General features: G+C 37.4%; 1 protein-coding gene across 2 annotated transcripts; it reads left to right on the top strand.

Moving 5' to 3' along the window:
- The first annotated feature begins 7,581 nt into the window (after positions 1-7,581).
- Positions 7,582-16,239, top strand: LOC143858756 (ent-kaurene oxidase 2-like). 2 transcript variants are annotated; one of them, XM_077369469.1, is made up of 8 exons: positions 7,582-7,726; positions 13,037-13,197; positions 13,596-13,757; positions 13,945-14,085; positions 14,193-14,447; positions 14,554-14,715; positions 14,801-14,995; positions 15,782-16,239. In XM_077369469.1, the coding sequence occupies exons 1-8, from the start codon at positions 7,597-7,599 to the stop codon at positions 16,097-16,099; spliced, it is 1,524 nt and encodes a 507-aa protein (XP_077225584.1). In that variant the 5' UTR covers positions 7,582-7,596; the 3' UTR covers positions 16,100-16,239. The 2 variants fall into 2 exon arrangements, with proteins under 2 accessions (XP_077225584.1, XP_077225583.1); XM_077369468.1 differs by lacking the exon at positions 7,582-7,726 and adding an exon at positions 12,224-12,500.
- The last annotated feature ends 2,363 nt before the right edge of the window (positions 16,240-18,602 follow it).

The following is an 18,602-nucleotide window of genomic DNA, read 5'->3' as shown; positions in this document are numbered from 1 at the left end:
GTTAGCCATAGAAAGTCTATTTTTACCTCTTTTTGAGTTGTGGTGCGGTGTCTGCTATTCCTTGTCAAGTAGACAGCCTTGGCCAACCATATATTAGCATAATTTTTATGGCATTTGGGTCTATTCGTTTGACTTGGCTGTTGTGCTTGTTTAAAGGCCCTGCTCTTTTTACATTCTTAGAATTGATTTTGACGAGATATGAAAATCATAGTACAAAGTCCGACCATATTTCTGGTTTTTTCCCTTAGGCTCTGTTCACTTGCGTTCCCGGGAAAGCAAATCCCTGGAAAACAACATCTTTTTTCCTTGACAAGGCTGAATTCTGGTGTTCACTTGCTGTCCTAAGAAAGTAACAACCCTAGGTGGAAAATATCAAATAATGACATGGAAATTGCCAAAAATGATGTGGAAATGTCTCTTTTCTCACAAGTATGGGAAACCAAATCCCACTATTTTGGTCGGATTTGCTTCCCCGGAAAAACTAGTGAAAAAGGTGGGCAAGCAGTTTCTCGGGAAACCTTTTTCTGCACAGTTCCTGCGCACGTGAACAGGCGCGGGAAACCTTTTCCTACACAGTTTCCCTGGATTTCTTTTCCTAATGCCACGTCAGATTCCCGGAAAACCTTTTCTTTTCCTTTCCCAGGAAAACAAGTGAACAGAGCCTAAAACCTGACCCAACCTGAGATTTGGTCAGGCTTTTCAACCTTAAACCCGACCCAACCCAACCCAAGACCCGTGATTTTGAAACCCGACCTAGTCACCTAGGTAATATTTTTGGGTTGGGTAGATGCAGGTCGAGTAAAACTGAACCCAAGTTACAACCTTATTTTAAGTAGAAAGAGAAAGTATATGGCTTTCTTGTTGTTTTATATATTTTTTGGTTAAACAGAATATATTTAGAAGATTTCATTAATGATCCAATTCATATTCTTGTTAATGATGCATTTAAGATTCTTTGGGGATTTGCTAAGCAATTTTGTGGAAAGCCATTTCGCAGCCGGCTTTTGCAAGAGAAAGCAGCCACATAGGCTCACTTTTTAGCAGATTTTGTCTTATCCATTTAATTCCTGAGGTGGTTGTTCTCTCCTGCAAAAGCCAGCTGCGAAATGGCTTTCCACGAAATTGCCTAGCAAATCCCATATAATTATATAACATAACGACACCTTATTTTAACATATCCACAAGAACAGTCCTATTGTTAATTAGCAAAAAAGGGTTTAGAGATTGCAATGGCATCATTATTTACGCATTTTCCAGTTGAGCAGGCTCAACGGATTCCACTTTTGGGCTATACACCTCGGCATGAGCATATTTAGGGAGCATATGAAAGTTAAGTTAGAGGTGGAAGGTGATTCCTCTAATGTCATTTCTTGGGCTCGAGGTAAGAGTGTAGGTACTTGGGGGCTAGCTAGGCTTTGGATGAAATTTTTGTAATGTACGAGGAAAGATTTTTTTCTTTTGACCATGCTCCTAGGAGAGCAACTATTAGTGTTGCCCGCTGGACCTACTGTAATCTTTTCTCTCTTCTAATATAGTTATCTTTTGCTGGAAAAATAAAATTATTGCAGAGCGAAAGCAGATATTATGCACATATAGACACACCTATATCAAATTATTTGAAAGGAGATGATATCGCCCTTCCTTGGTAGAACAAAGAGAGGACTGCCAATACTAAAAAAGGAGGTACAGATGTCATTTCCATAGGCTATGTTTCTTTCATCATAGAATTAGCATAAAGCAAAATTTTCACCCATTTTCCACTTAAATTGAGGGTAAATTTGTTTTAGGCCAATTTCAAGTGGAAAGGAATATAAACCTGGTTAAATAATCTACATAGTAAATTAATCAGCAGGGCACTCTTCTTTGATGCTATGAAGACTAGGTTGCCAATGATCAATAGATGTCCTAGGAGACTTATTCATCAGCAGTTCTGGAGATCCTTTCACACCCATTCTTCCATTTCCTCTGCTTCTTTTCTTATTGGGCCCCTTTGATTGAGAAGACTCTTCCACGATTGATCCTACACCGTTGATCGAATCCTGTTTGGCTTTGATCTTGTTCCCAGGAAGAAAGCACATTAGGCAACCATCCTCCGAATTCGGAATATCCACGTTCGATCCATCAGTGCCTTTGTCTGATTTCTTCAAACAATCGTAGGATAGAGTAGGAGTGTTCTTGCCTGTGCAGGACCAACATGCGGAGTCAGAGTCCGTATCTTCTTCATCTTCGCGCGGATTGGATTGGCAATTGGGAGTCTGGTTAGTGTGAATTTGTCTTTGAGGTGAAGGAGTGCGTCCCAAGGATTTGCGTTGAAGCTTCCGAAGGGTGCTCATGGGCACAACATAGAACTTTTGGCCTAGCATTAGGACAGTGTCGGGGTGGGTTATGGCCCAAGGGTCGCGGAACACATGTGGGTATGTGACACAACATCTTGGGTTTAGTAGCATAATCTCAGCCGCAAGAATTGGCCTATCATGGAGCTCGATTCGGCCTCCCGGATGAACAATCTTCACCACCATGTTCTTTGTGTTGTTAGCACAAAACCAATTTGCTAAGGCCATACTCTCTCTCAACAAGTTGAAGGACTTGGAATTATAGATTCTAAGGGAGTACTCAGGCACTCTTCTTATTCTTTTATGGGAAGCTGTTCAAAAGCATCAAATTTGCTTTGCTTTACTCCTTTCTCTTGTGCTCATTCGATGAAATCTTCAAGCCTGTCGATGTTCACAAAGCAAATTGAGCTGCTGATTGTGGGCCCTGTTTGGAAACCCTCCAACCTAGATGGGTTTGTCTCTTTCAATCTATGAATAATGAAACCTTAGACATTCCTTCCCTTCTGGATTTCATCAAGCTTGGTTGAAATACAACTGTAGTGAAAATGAAGAAAATATTCACAAAATAATAACTTAAAAGTGACTTGGAGCTCCAAGACAAGTGGCATCTCAATAAGCTGTCATGTCAACCGCGGAATCAAGCTCATGTAAAAGAGAAGAAATGATATTTCTATTTCCACCCCATTTTTTGGTGAAAATGCTAGAAAATGGGGTGGAAATATTTTTAGATTTATTAATCAAATCTTAACAAGGAAATTAATCGAATCTCTCATTATAATGATTAGATAGTGATGATATGTGATCCCCACGATCTAACCATTGAAGATGCTCCAGATGAACACTGCCCATCGATTACTGGCGAGATCTTGCTATCTAACCAAGTCCGGATGTCTTCAGCTTGATCTTGGTAAATCGGGGACCACAGAGAAATCCCTAGATCACTTTAATCTTGCAACCACCATTATTTATAAAGTTTTGAATTAGGGTTAGCTCTCCTCATGCACCACCTCCGTTTCTATTAATGAAACTTAATTAGAAATTAACCGTAATTGAATTAAACAGAAATTGGAAAATACTAATCACCTACTTAACTAAAATGTCCATGTGGGGCTGTCCTCTATGGAAGCATTTCTAACAAATATCAATTCTTGAAAATGATCATAGCTCAGTAAAACGCGCCGTTTTGGGACACCCCAGGCCTCTCTCACGAACTAGCTGATGGGCTATTTAAAAAAGCAAAAATACCGCTTACGATTGACAGATGTTCCCCGGTTGACTGGGAATGGCCGGTCGGTGGCCAAAACTTTTCTGCTTTTTTTTTTCTCTCCTTTTGCAATTCCGCCAGTCAACCGGGCGTATCATGGTCGACCGTCACTCCCTGGATTTCACTCATTTCATATTTTTCTTTTGCTTTCACAACTGCACGTGGTCCGCTAGATTTCCCTTGTTAGATTATATTATTTGGGACCCTCTTAGGCACCCTTGAATGCCTATGAGTGGGATTCTTTGTGGGAATAGATTTATACAATCTAACACATGACTTTGACTTTGAATCTTTCATGTGGTCTTCATTCTTCAAGTCTTGATCTTTTTTCCTTCTTGGATCTTCTTCACCTTGGCTTATATGATCTTTCAAGTTGATCGTTGTCATTTATCCAAGCTCCTTAACTTTGAACCTCAGATAAATCTATGACTTAAATCGCAAACACAATTAGTACATTAACTCACTTGTGTTTGGAATCATCAAAACAAGATAGAGGATCGCCAAAGGTTGAGCCATTGGGCTTACAAAACTCATAAATTTAAGTTCTCCATCTTTTTAAAATTTTGCCTTATAAATTTTAGTTATAAAAGTACATCATGAGGCGACATGCGTGGTCTCGGTCCTATGTTGAATGTATGTCCCATACTCAACTCAAGTCAACTAAGCCTTTGTCCCAAACTAGTTGGGGTCAGCTAATGAATCCTTTAGAAGAATTTCATGAAGAAGGTGAAAGAGTTTACCCTGCTCAAACTGACTAAGTCTAATCCTGACACTAGTTGGGTTCGTTTACATGGATAATTTTCTTCAATTCTCTTCTATCGAATGTCATGTTCTCTATTATGTTCCTAGCCATTAAGTCTTTCCTCACAGTTTCTACCCAAGTTGATTTTGGTCTGCCCTCTCTTCTTTTCACTCCATCAACTTGGCACGAGTCACTTCTTCTCACTGGAGTATACAAAGGCCTACTTTGGATATGCCCAAACCGTCTTAAGCGGTGCTCTCTCATCTTCTCCTCAATTGGTGCCACCCCCACATTTTTACGGATGTCTTCATTTTTAATTCTCTCTAACCTTGCCGCACATCCATCTAAGCATTCGCGTCTCCGCAACACTCATCTTATGCTAATGCTGCTTCTCGGTGGCCCAACATTCTGAGGTGTACAGCATGGCTGGCCTCACAGCTGTCTTATAAAACTTTTCCTTCAACTTGGTAGGTATTTTATGATCGCACAGAACTTCTGAAGCATGCTTCCACTTCAACCAACCTGCTATTATTTTGTGGTTGACATCCTCTTCAATCTTACCTTCCTTATGTAGGATTGAACCAAGATAGCGAAAGATATCCCTCTTAGGCACCTTATGTCCATTCATGAAAAAAATTACCTATAGAACTCCTGAATGGATATCCCATAGGTAAAATAAATTACTATATATAAAAAATTAACGAATAGGTTTTATTGGCGGAACACAAAAAATGCTTATTAAACCAAGGACCTATCATCATCTGATGAAGTTGTTCTGAACAACAGTGGGCCGGACTTGTGGTCGGCAATAAGGCCAACAGATCTGATCACATAGATGACATATGTCGTGGCGCAAGTGGGACTTAGAGATTGTCTTTTAGGAACATATGTAATAGGTATGTCTTTTTTAGCATTTAACTTCAAATAATGAATAGCTTTTTAAATTGCTAAGTTGATATTCTCCACCATGATCGGATGATCCTAGCCGTCTCTTGATCTATATAAATAAAATAAAAATACAATTTACTTTCCTTTTTATTTTGATTAGGATTTAGGAGGAGAGAGACTAGGTGAAATAGATAGGTCGATCTATAAAGATGCGGACTAACTGCACTTGGACAAATAGAGCCTACAGATCTTTAGGGTTCTCTCAGATTGGCTTTGTGCCTTTCCTGAAATATCGGCAGCCTAAATGATTTGGTCATTTCCAGTATTTTTTTGCACCTAAGTCATGGGGATTCGAGCTTGCTTCAATCCATTGTATTCTTGCGCATGTGTCCCAGCATGGGAATTCATTTTCATCATCTTTTTTTAATGGTTTAATGTTTTTTTTCCGTATGACATGATGTAATTTCTGTCCGCCTTGATCTTGGATGAATGGGGTGCTAATCGGCATGCGATCACGACCCTTCGGGTCATCAAATGATCATCTGGTGGTCTAGAAATACTAAAACATCATATAGCATTGTGGTGGCCCCATAGTTAGCAAAACATGATATGACAAAAAAAAAAAAAACCAAGACAGTGGCCTCATAGTTAGCAAAATGTGATACGAAGAGAACGGGATTGAAAAAATTCGAGTTTAACATAGTATTAGCTTAAAAAAAAGCTTTCTAAAAAAACCGGTCAAATAAATGAAAGCACAAAAATGCACTTTATACATTTAAAATTTTGTTATTTACAAAATATAGCATGGGTAAAATTGAAATGTTGGTTAAAAAAACACATTTAATACTTTTAAAACAAGTTTTAAGGCCATGCCCAGCTTCCAGGAAGTATAAATTAGTGCCTCCAAGTGGTGAGAGAGGGGTAGAGTTTTTTGTTTCCTGATTTTTAGCCACTTCTCACTACTTGGGGACACTAGTTTCTTGATTCTTAGCCAGTTCACCCACCCTACTCCTCTCTCACCACTGAAATCCCAGACATCAAAACTTATCTACAATCCCCATGAAATTATCTTAATTACAATTCACAGCCATACATAACTTTTTAATTTTTCTTTACCAATGTTATTCTTGATTATGAATAAAGTTTACTTTGAGTTAGAAGATTAAGGAAAATAATAGACAAATCCCTCTATTGATGGTATTAGAAACACATTAAAAACACTAATCTTTGAAAAGACTCTCTCTCAAAAGTAACTTTATCTTAAATCAAGGGTTAATTTGGCAAATAAAAAAAATTAAAAGCTATTAAAGGTAGATATTGGTTATATTGGATTTGCTAGTTCGCGGCTGGCTTTTGCATGATAGAACAGCCATCTCAGATTATTTAAATGAATAAGACAAATTATGCCAAAAAAGTCAACGTGTGTGGCTGTTCTCATGTGCAAAAGCCAGCCGCGAAATGGCTTTCTGCGAAATTGCCTAGCAAATACCTGTTATATTGGTAATTAAAAATTTAGAAATGATTTTAGCACTCAACTCCTCTAATATGTAGCAAAAGCTTCTTGTCGTCATGTTTTTAATTAATTGGCAGTGTCAGAGCTTTTGGGAACTGTATATAACCTTTTGACAGCAATTTTAACACTAAAAGACAAGAAGCTTTCGCAACATATCAAAAGAGCAGAGTGCTAAAATCATTTCCCTCAAAAAATTTCTAGGGAATTCTCGTAGATACGTATTGATGCATGGGGTTTTTAAGTAGTTTTACCTTTTGGCTTTTAAAAACAAACGTTTGCTTCACCATTTCAAAAAAAAAAACAAACAAACGTTTGCAACCTACGGGTGGCCCACCGGATCCTGATCAAAATGATGTGGGCCCACCCTTATGAAAAAGGATCCCAACCCTTCTCCCCCTTCCTATACACCCTTTCTCCCTACCTATAGACAAAGGTGAAAGGCCGTTAGTTCTACGTGGTCTTAATGGAAAACCGATGATATTTTCATTCACCCCCACCCCGGCAGTACGCATGCGCCCCACTGTTAACCTGATTTGACGTCAAAAAGGGTTACAGCTGCCCACTATTCACGTCATAAGGGGGCGAATGCGTACTGCAGAAGGGTGAAAATATCATCTCAAAAATCGGTCCAGCTGAGCTCGATAATAGAGAAGATGCCAATAATCTAACCCGTGCTAAAAAAACGAGAGATTCTCTTCCTTACATCTGTCGTTATTTACATAAGGAATCATCAATATTTTCCGATGCTATTCGCCCTCTTTTGTCGTTCTTAACGTCATCTCTATCACTCCCTCCCACCTGCTTCATGCAACCCAACACTTAAATTGAACAAACCCCCCTCTCCGTCCCTTCAAACATGGAAACATATTTTGATCCTCAGTATTTCTCAACCATGGGTTTTGGGACCATTGTGCTTGGTTTCTTGGTATTGTTTTTTGTTTGGAGGTTTCTCATGAATCAGAGAAGGAATTCCAATAGCCCACCTGGTATGGTTTATTTCTCTTTGAAGAGTGCAATTTTTCGCTACATCTTGATTTTTTTAAGTGGGTTTTTTTTTGTTGGATTTTTATGTTATAATATGATCAATAGATGGGTTCTCTAGATGGGTTTCTATTGGTTTCTCAAGCTGATAATTAATCAGAAGGAAAACATCCATATATAGAGAGGTTTTTGTTGTTTTTCAATGGCAAATCTATTTACCTAAGTGACTTTTTGTTGGCCTTTTATGTTACAAAATGATCAATGGATGGCTTCTCAGGGTGGGTTTCTATTGGTTTCTCAAGCTGATAATCAGGAGGAAATCATGGATGTATAGGGGGGTTTTTGTTGGTTTTCCATGGGAAATCTATTTCCCTAAGGCCCTGTTTGGATTGCAAGAATTTTTTGGAGAAGTTTGGAAAAAAATTTCCAATTTGTTCTTCTTATTTTACTCCAAATTGTCTTTACTTAGAGTTACCTTCAATTTATGATGGTATTCCTTTAAATTAACTATAATCATATCAGTTTCCTCTAAATCATGTAAAGAAAAAAAATTCCTCAGAAATGTTTTTCTTGCAATCCAAACAGGGCCTAAGTTTGTTTTTGTTGGTTTTCAATGGCAAATCATCCTTAGAGAGGCTATCTAAGTGGGTCTTTTTATTGGGTTCTCTCAGATTGGCTTTGTGCCTTTCCTGAAATATCGGCAGCCTAAATGATTGGGTCACTTCCACACTGTTTTTTTGCACGTCGTGGGGATTTGAGCTCACTTCCTTGTATTCTTGCGCGTGAATTACAACATGGGAATTCATTTTCATTTTCTTTTTTAATGCTTGAACCTTTTTTTTCGTATGATAGGATGTAATTTGGTCTAAAAAAACAGGACTGTGGCTCCATAGTTAGCAAAACATGATACGGAAAAAACGGGAAGGAAAAAATTTGAGTTTAACACAGTATTAGATAAAAAAGTGTAGCAAAAAAATTTGGTCTAAAAAAAATTTGGTCGAAAAAATGAAAGCAAAAAAGTGCATTTTATACATTTAAAATTTTGTTATTTACAAAATATAGCATGGTAAAATATGTTGGTTAAAAAAACACATTTAATACATTTAAAACAAGTTTTTAAGGCCATGTCCAGAGCTGCTAGGAAGTTTTTTTCATGAAAAATCAGTGCCTCCAAGTGGTGAGAGGGGTAGGGTGAGTGGAGAAAGAGAGAGATTTGAGAGGCACAATTGAGATGAGGGTGACAAGATGTTGGAATATATGAGATCTCACAAATAGGTTAGATTAGGGAACTATGATTTGATTAGGTAAAATAAAATCACATCTTCCAAGATTTGATTTGGATTAATTGGGGAAGATTATGCAGGCAGGCTAGATTAGGTACTGAGGTAATTATCTTCTCATATCTTGTCAAATCTATTTCCATAAATCTTGTGATACTAGTATCTATGTTTATCCTCTTGAGTGTTCTATATAAACACTCATTAGGCTTGATTGTAAGATAAGTAAAGATTAGTGGAAATCTTCAATATTTTGCATGGTATCAAAGCCACCGATCTTGGAGTGACCACAAGACAAATAGCTACTCTCTCCGGCGGACGGCCGATCTAGCCGTTCACTCGGCCACCATTGCTCCCACGTTCTCTTTCTCAAATTAGCACCACTAGTACTGCCTTCCTTACCAGCTTCATTAGTTTCAATCTCCTTGCATTCTTTTCTCATCTAATTTTCAAGACTTTCTTGGTTGCCTTCAATAACCCCTCATCTTCTTGAATGCACCCCTCTCATCATCTTGTGCCAATTACACGGTCTCCTTATTTTGCTGTCAACACCTTGACAAATTAAAAAAAAGGGATTTGCATTTTCAAAACACATATTTGATATTTGCACACTTTTTCTCAATGTCCAATTTTTCGTCGATAATTGTTGCCACCATTCCTAGTCGCTATTTGTCGCTTTCTCTTCTATTTGTTTCCTCTCTTTCTTTATATTTTTGTCTTTCGCTTATTTCGGTTGAGGTACCTCTTCGTGGTGCGTGCCCGAAATAGGAGCTCCACTCAGTTGAGGGGCCTCTCTCCTTGAGGTTCGTGTCTGAGAGAGCAATTTCTCTCTTTCATAAGGATCGGTATCTCAAGCTGACCCGTAAAGTCTGCCCATTGAGGCTTTCTTTTGCCCATAGAGGCCATTTCTTGCCCATTCCGGCATTCCTCCATTGTGATACATTTCTTGCCCATTCCGGCATTGGTCCATTGTGACCCATTTTCAGAAGGTTCAATATTCTAATCGGCTTAATGACTCGCCGATTCAGGCTTGAGTCCAATTCAGTTCATTGAAACTCTTCGCGGCTCACCTTTTAATGCGACACGTTTTTCAACAACAGGCGGCCATCATCTTCAACAATATTGGCAACATACATCAAGCAGACATCAATCGTGACAACGTGCAACAAAATTGGCAAATTTTTACATTTTTTTTGGAATATTTATTGTAATCAAACGTGTATCGATTTTCTATCCATATACGTTTGAGGGGGCATGTTAGAATATGTGAGATCTCACCAATAGGTTAGATTAGGCAACTATGGTTTGATTAGGTAGAATAAAATCACATCTTCCAAGATTTGATTTGGATTAATTGGTCCATAGTGACCCATTACTACTCGCCCATCGAGGCTTGAATCTTTTCTAGCCCATTGAGGCTATGATTTGTTATGATCCGTCTCTTAGCGGCAACGGCACATCAACAAGCGGCGTCTTCCTCGGCGATATACATTCGGCAACAATATTAGGGGATATTCATCATCAAATTTTGGCAGTGTGCTTCAAATCAAATGATTCTATTTTCTTATGGGGATTCTAGTGGAGAATTTTATTTTTCATATTGGGGATGTTTATTGTAATCAAACGTATATAGATTTTCAATCCATATACGTTTGAGGGGTCATGTTAGAATATATGAGATCTCACCGTTGGATTAGGTTGAGATATCACCGTTGGATTAGGTTGAGATATCACCGTTGGATCATTGTGGTGGTGGATTAGGCAAGTAGATTAGAAGAGGTAACCTTAGAGATTAGGAAAGTAGATTTGATTTGATTTCATTCTATAGACTAGGAAAGTAGATTTGATTAGGATTGTTTCCTTCCATAGTTATTTTGATTTTATTCTATGTTTATTCTGTATGTGCTCTATATAAGCACACCTTGAGATTATTGTAAAGCATTCAAGTTTAGTGGAAAATCCTATATTCTTCACAAGAGGCTTAAAATAAGGACAAAGTTGATCGTATTTTGAGTAGAGTTTTTTTTTTTTTTTTCCTGATTTTTAGCCATTTCTCAGTACTGGAGATACTAATTTCTAGATTCTTAGCCACTTCACCCACTCTGCTCCTCTCTCACCACTTGGAGGCACTAGTTTATCCTAAAAAAATTCATGGTAGCCAAACATGCCCTAAATGTTTTCCTTAAAGTACGTTTTTTTGGGGAAAACTGCTAAAATCCCTGACATAAAAACTTATCTACAATCCCCATGAAATTATCTTAATTACAATTCACAGCCATAAATAACTTTTAAAATTTTCTTTACCAATTTACCCTTGATTAAAAATAAAACTTACTTTTAGTTAGAAGATTAAAGAAAATAATAGACAAATCCCTCTATTGATAGTATTAGAAACACATTAAAAACACTAATATTTGAAAAGTCTCTCTCTCAAAACTAACTTTATCTTAAATCAAGCGAAAATTTGGCAAAGAAATTTTTTTTAAAGCTATTAAAGGTAGATATTGGTTATATTGGATTTGCTAGTTCGCGGTTGGCTTTTGCATGATAGAACAGCCATCTCAGATTATTTAAATGAATAAGACAAATTCTGCCAAAAAAAAGTCAACTTGTGTGGCTGTTCTCACATGCAAAAGCCAGCCGCGAAATTGCCTAGCAAAATACCTATTATATTGGTAATTTAAAAATTGGAAAATAATTTTAGCGCTCCACCCTTTGATATGTCGCGAAAGCTTCTTGTAGTTTTGTTTTTTAATTAACTAGCATTATCAGAGCTTTGGGAACTGTAAATAACCTTTTGACAGCACTTTTAACATTAAAAGAGCTTTCGCCACATATCAAAAGAGTAGAGTGTTAAAATCATTTCCCTCAAAAAATTTCTAGGGGATTCTTGTAGATACCTTTTGATGCATGGGGTTTTTAGTAGTTTTCCCTTTTTTAAGTTGTTTTTTTAAAAACGAACGTTTGCTAACTATGGGTGGCCCACTGGATCCTATCACAATTATATGGGCCCACCTTATGCAAAGGATCTCAACCCTTCTCCCTTCCTATAGACAAGAGTGGCCCAAACACAGGTGAAAGGCACGTTAGTTCTACGTGGTCTTAATGGAAAAAACGAAGATATTTTCACCCCCCTGTAGTACGCTTTCGCTCCGTTTTCACGTGATTTGATGTCAAAAAGCGTTAAAGTTGCCCACTGTTCAAGGGAGAATGCGTACTGCAGTGCAGAGGGGCTGAATATATCAGCTCCCCCAAAAAAAAAATCGTCCAGCTCGATAATAGAGAAGATTCTAATCTCTATGACTCTCTCCCACCTGCTTCACACAACCCAACGCTTAAATTGAGCAAACCCCCCTGTCCATCTCTTCAAACATGGAAATATATTTTGATCCTCAGTATTTCTCAACCATGGGTTTTGGGACCATTGTGCTTGGTTTCTTGGTTATGTTTTTTGTTTGGAGGTTTTTCATGAATCAGAGAAGGAATTCCAATAGCCCACCTGGTATTGTTTATTTCTCTTTGTAGTGTGTAATTTTTAACTACATCTTGATTTTCTTAAGTGGGTTTTTTTTTGTTATAAAATGATCATTAGATGGGTTTTCTACGTGGGTTTCTCAAGCTGATAATAAGGCCGTGTATGGATTGCAAGAATTTTTTGGAAAAGTTTGGAAAAAAAATTCCGAAATTTCCTACTTATTTTACTCCAAATTGTCTTTACTTAGAGTTGTTACCTTCAATTTATGATAGTATTCCTGTAAATTAACTATAGTCATATCAGTTTCCTCTAAATCATGTAAAGAAAAGAAATTCCCAAGATTTTTTTTTCTTCTCAGAAATGTTTTTCTTGCAATCCAAACATCCATAGAGATGTTATCTAAGTGGGTCTCTTTGTTGGGTTTTCTAGCTGCAATTCAAAATGGGTTTCTGTTGTTGGTTTTTGAAGCTATAATAAATTTTCCAAGTGGTCATTGAGTTATTCTATTTATGGAACATCAACATATGTGATTTAACTAATGTGATTGTTGTTGATTTTTATAGCTGTTCCTGGCCAACCTTTGATTGGGAACTTGCTTCAGTTGAAGGCTAAGAAGCCCCACCAGACATTTTGTAAATGGGCTGAGACTTATGGGCCAATCTACACCATTAGAACTGGAGCTTCCACTGTGGTGGTGCTCAATTCAATAGAAGTTGCAAAAGAGGTACTGCTCCATTCATCTCCCCTTCGTCTTTGATCAATACTTTTCTTTGACTTCTTTTTTATAATAGGGTTGTTGTGATTGGAATCATATTAAATGGTATTCCACTTCTTTGTTTTTACTTCTTATATGACAAGAACACCCTTATTCACAAGGGGAGTAGCTTCTGCAATTTTGAGTAGCACTCCATTTTCATTTTTAATTTTATCTTATGTTTTCTTTTGTTTTCTATAATTATAGAACATGAACTATTTTTTGTTGTTGATCTAAATCTTTCCTCTATAAAACCAATGATCTTTGAAATGTAGGGGCAAATTATCAATTCTATGTGATGATGGCCTGTCAAGTTGGGATGCAATTGTATGGAATCTTCATAATGATTTATCTGGATGTTTTTGCAGGCCTTGGTGACTAAATACCTGTCTATCTCAACAAGGAAGCTTTCAAGAGCATTGCAATTACTCACAGCTGATAAAAACATGGTTGCCATGAGCGACTATGGCGAGTTCCATAAGATGGTAAAGAAGTATATACTTGCAAGCCTTTTAGGGGCAAATGCTCAGGTCTGTTATCTCATATTCTCTCCTTGACAATCAAATATCGAACTAGAACTTCGCATTAACACATGAAAAAACATTTTTACCCAGTTCTTTCTCACTTCAATGTTTTCCAAGATCAAATTATTTTGTGGGTTGGATTTCGTTTATTGAGTCGGAATGGGCATCTTAGTATCTATTTCGTTGATATCAGAAACGAAGTCGTTGTCACAGAGATACCATGATAGAGAATACCACAAAATGCTTGCATGCTAATGTCAAGGAACATCCTCTTCTTCCTGTAAACCTTAGAGAGATATTCAAGAAAGAGCTTTTTCGATTAGCTCTGAAACAAGTAAGTTTCTTCTCATGGCTTCTCGTGGGATGTCCTACCTCTGTTTTTCTTTGAACTTAACAGAGTCTAAACAAATAATTAAAATTTGTAATGGGATAAATTTCCAGGCTTTGGGTAAGGATGTGGAATCTATTTATGTAGAGGAGCTTGGGAAACAATTGTCGAAATGGGAAATGTTTGACGTCTTAGTGGTTGATCCAATGATGGGTGCAATTGAGGTCGATTGGAGAGATTTCTTCCCATATCTGAGATGGGTTCCTAATAAGGGTATTGAAATGAAAATTCGGCGAATAGTTTCCCGCACATCTGCAGTGATGAAAGCCCTGATCCAGGAGCAGAAGAAACGGATTGCCTCAGGAGAGGTTGATATTCCTCTGTATTTCACTCTATCCACTTTTTTGCCTTTGCTAATATAGGAATCAATTCCTTAGTTCTTTTGTTATAAATCATAAATGTGATCTTGAACAGGATATAGACTGTTATACCGACTTCCTACTTGCTGAAGGAAAAACACTGAAAGATGAACAAATAAGCTGGTTGGTTTGGGAAGCAATAATTGAGACCTCTGATACTACTCTAATTACAACTGAGTGGGCTATGTATGAGCTCGCTAAGAGTTCAAAATATCAGGTGGGTGTCTCAGCAAACTTAACATTCTCTTTCTTCCAGGTTTTACAAGATTCTATGTTTCTCATTGTTGTTTTTGTTGTTCTAGGATCGCCTCTATCAGGAAATTCAAAAAATCTGTGGGTCTGAGAAAATTACAGAGGTCCATTTGCCTCAGATACCATTCTTGAATGCTATTTTCCAGGAAACTCTTAGGCTGCATTCCCCAGTTCCAATCCTCCCTATGAGATACGCACATGAAGATACAGAACTAGGAGGGTACCACATCCCTGCTGGCTCCGAGGTGACCAGTTTCTGTAAACCAATTAGTTGCTTCAAGTTGCTGTTCTTAAGATTTCATTACTAACCGTGTGAGAGAGAATAATACCATTTAGGCCCAGTTTTGGATTTTGAGATCTATTTTGAGGCCAAAGCTGATTCTTGGACTCAAAACTAAACATAATTTGAGTCCAATAATCAGTTTTGGATTTAAAAACAATTTTCAAAATTGAAAACAAACAAGGCCTTAGTGGCTTCAAGGTGCTGCCTGTAAGGTTTCATTACTAATTGTATGATATAGTTTTTGTAAACCATTTAGTGGTTTCAAGGTAGGGGTGCAACTGGGGTCGAGTTTTTGAGAATTTAGGTTAAGTTTTTGCCATAAAATTAGTTCGAGTTCAGGGTTGATTCTAATTCATTTTTTAGCAAAACCTAAACCATTTGGTGGCTTCAAGGTAGGCTCGGGTCAATTTTTTAGAATTTGGGTTGTGCTTTCACCATAAAATTGGTTTGAGTTCAGGGTTCATTCTAATTAATTAGGGTTCATTCTAATTCATGTTTTAGCACAAGCCCAACCCTTTTTTGTAAGCCATTTAGTGACTTCAAGATAGGGGTGCAATTCGGCTTTTTTTCTTCTTTTCTTTAGAATTTGGGTTGAGCTCGTACCATAAAATTGGCTCGGGTTCAGGTTGATTCTATTTTTATAGCGAAAGCTGAACCTGACCCCGACCTGACCCATGTTGCACCCCTACTTAAAGGTGCTGTTCATAAGGTTTAATTACCAGCTGTATGATTCTGAAATTGTTTTCAGATTGCCGTCAACATATACGGGTGCAACATGGACAAAAAGGTGTGGAATGAGCCTGAAGAGTGGAAGCCCGAGAGATTTCTATCAGCGGAGAATTTAACAGCAGATTTGTTCCAGACGATGGCTTTCGGTGGTGGAAGAAGAGTCTGCGCAGGCGCTTTGCAGGCGAATTCTATCGCTTGTACAGCCATAGCTAGATTCATACAGGACTTTGAATGGAAACTTAAAGAAGGAGAGGAAGGAGATGTGGATACTGTTCAGCTCACTACCCACAAGCTTCATCCAATGCAGGCAATCATAACACCAAGAAATAGCTTATGACTTGCTTGAACTGAATCCTTTTTCCGCACTATCTTTCACATCTTAAAGCCTATACATGTTTAAATAACCTGTGTACTGGGTCTGTGATTTTATGGTGTGTTTGATCTTTGTTGAATTAATGGTAGTGTTTGTTGAATTAATGGTAGTGTTTGCTTTTAATAAAGCAGAGGGAAACGTCTTTGAAATGAACTTCAGCTAATAACTTGAGGGATCTCTGTCATCTACACTCATTGTGATATGGGATTTTGAAATCTTACATCGCACTATATCAAGCAAAAACATTTCCATCTCTCTTGCTTTGAGGGAAGCAAATCTAACTTGCTGAACGCTTTTCAGCTTGGGTGTCTACAGTTGAGCATACCATATGACGGATTAATCAGAGAAAGATTATCATTTTGCCCTCTGGAAATGATATCCCTTATCTTGAGTTTTTATGTGGTCTTCATGTTGTGGAAATGATATCCCTCATCTTGAGTTTTTATGTGGTCTTCATGTTTGATCCAACGACTCTTTCTAGGTTGGCCTGCATGTGGCACATGTGGCTCCTCTTTTGGATTTCGCTATTGCATGTGGATTTTTGCTATCAAGGAGGTTTGAACTCGGGACCTTTGGCTCTGATACCATGTATACCATGTAAAACTACCCGTAACCATGGTTTTAAATTTCGACCGAAATCCGAAATTACCGAAACCGAAATTTTCCGAAATTTCATTTTCGCCATTTACCAAATTTTGGACCGAAAATTTGATTAAATGCCATTAATTATTAAAAAAAAGTGTTACAAAATTTCAGAATTTCGGTCCGGAATTTTGAACAAAATTACCAAATTTTGGACCGAAATTTCTGTTTTCGGTGGGGTCCGAAATGGTTACCGAAACCAAAATTTTAAACCATGCCCGTTGTAACAACCCGGGTTCCAGAAGCCTAAAGCCCAGCCCGTTAATTGACATATAACAATTATGCGGAAATAAACTCAACATTTAAGCTGATTCAACCATGAAATAATGTAATTGATGTCTCAACATCTTATTGGAAATACATAATTAAGAAAACACCAAGTCTTAACTGATACATAACTAAAAAGACTAAAGCAATTGCAAAAGGAAACTAGTCCTAAAATTTCTCAGGCACTGCTCCTTATCTAGTTCCCATCTTCGGCGTGGTCCTCCTGTATGTAAGTCATGTCCACATCTGAAATTTTATTGGTGTGAGCTTCAACCACAGAAACTCAGAAGGGAAAATACACTTTTATATCATTTAAAAGCATAAAAGAAATTATTAATATTCCATTTAACATATGCCACCATTTATTCAAATGCAGAAAAATACTGGGAACATTACATTTACAATAGATCTTTTTTTATTAGTTTTCCTTGGGATGCCATGACAATAAAAGTTATTCTCTCTCTTCTTTTTCTTTTTTTGAAAGAAAACTAACGCGAAATGCATCATATGAATATCTCATCCTAAAGCAACAATATGCACATTGCTAGTTGAAAATGTATGAATGCCAATACCCACCTCTCGCACAACCCATGCCTACGAGAAGGTCATAATATATCATAGTCATCATAACATATCCAATCCACCCGATTTACCGTTGTGCGAAAGGGTGCCTAGTCCAACCGATTTACCGAAAGCGACTTAGGCGGACTCTGCGCATGCCCTAATCCTTAGTTTGCGGAATAAACTCCACCATTTTCATAGATATACGGCATTCCATAGTGCTACGCAATGCACGGGTCGTTAAATCATTTCTTTCTTGTTTTGGAAAAACATTCATATAGGTTAAACACTTGGGATCTTGGTTTGCAAAACTATGCATGGATATTCTTGAAGGCCCATGATGCATAACCCCTCCTTTCATACCCGTCTTATCATTCTTTTAATTACGAGTTTCAACATGCTAAGAGACAAACAAATATGGGTACATTATTTAGCATGGCCGTATGAGAGTATGTTTCTTAAGATATCAAGAAAGAGCAAGACTAATTGTATAAACATGTACTTACTTTATTTCACACATTAGGAAAAATAAAGAACTCATTTAGCTCATTTTATTAGATTTAATCTGTCAATTCCGGGAATGATTTTCTAGTACAAAAACACATAAAAGAAGAGTCTCTTTTAAGTCTAACATGAAAATCGCGCATTCTTGCCATAATGCTGCGTTCAGTTTTTGAATAATATTTTCGAACTTCTAGATGACAGAATCTCAAAAAATAGTAAACTACAAAGTTGTAGACCTTTTTGAGATCTTTCCAACAAGTATAGCTACTCACAGATCGGACAAGCGGTTGAAAAGTTATGTCTGTTTTAGCGGACTGTTTTTGCTAGTCCTAACTAGTTATGTTTGCATTCCAACCATAATGAATCAGACATTTTTTGAATAATATTTTCCTACCTCTAGATGACAGAATCTCGAAAAATAGTAAACTACAAAGTTGTAGATCTTTTCGAGATCTTTCCAACGAGTATAAGTACTCACAGATCGAACAAGCAG

Source organism: Tasmannia lanceolata, unplaced genomic scaffold (genome assembly GCF_043159265.1).
Source record: "Tasmannia lanceolata isolate RefF3 unplaced genomic scaffold, GAP_Taslan_0.1 ptg000026l, whole genome shotgun sequence".
In the NCBI taxonomy this organism is placed as follows: domain Eukaryota; kingdom Viridiplantae; phylum Streptophyta; class Magnoliopsida; order Canellales; family Winteraceae; genus Tasmannia; species Tasmannia lanceolata.
Note: the sequence above shows the minus strand (reverse complement) of the source record. Positions and strands in the feature narration are given on the sequence as shown.

What these genes read in the sequence shown, in the direction of transcription:
- LOC143858756 (XM_077369469.1), top strand. Translation starts at nt 7,597, where the DNA reads ATGGAAACATATTTTGATCCTCAGTATTTCTCAACCATGGGTTTTGGG. An exon ending in GAATTCCAATAGCCCACCTG is followed by an intron (nt 7,727 to 13,036) that starts GTATGGTTTATT and finishes TGATTTTTATAG; the next exon opens with CTGTTCCTGGCCAACCTTTG. An exon ending in AACGGATTGCCTCAGGAGAG is followed by an intron (nt 14,448 to 14,553) that starts GTTGATATTCCT and finishes GATCTTGAACAG; the next exon opens with GATATAGACTGTTATACCGA.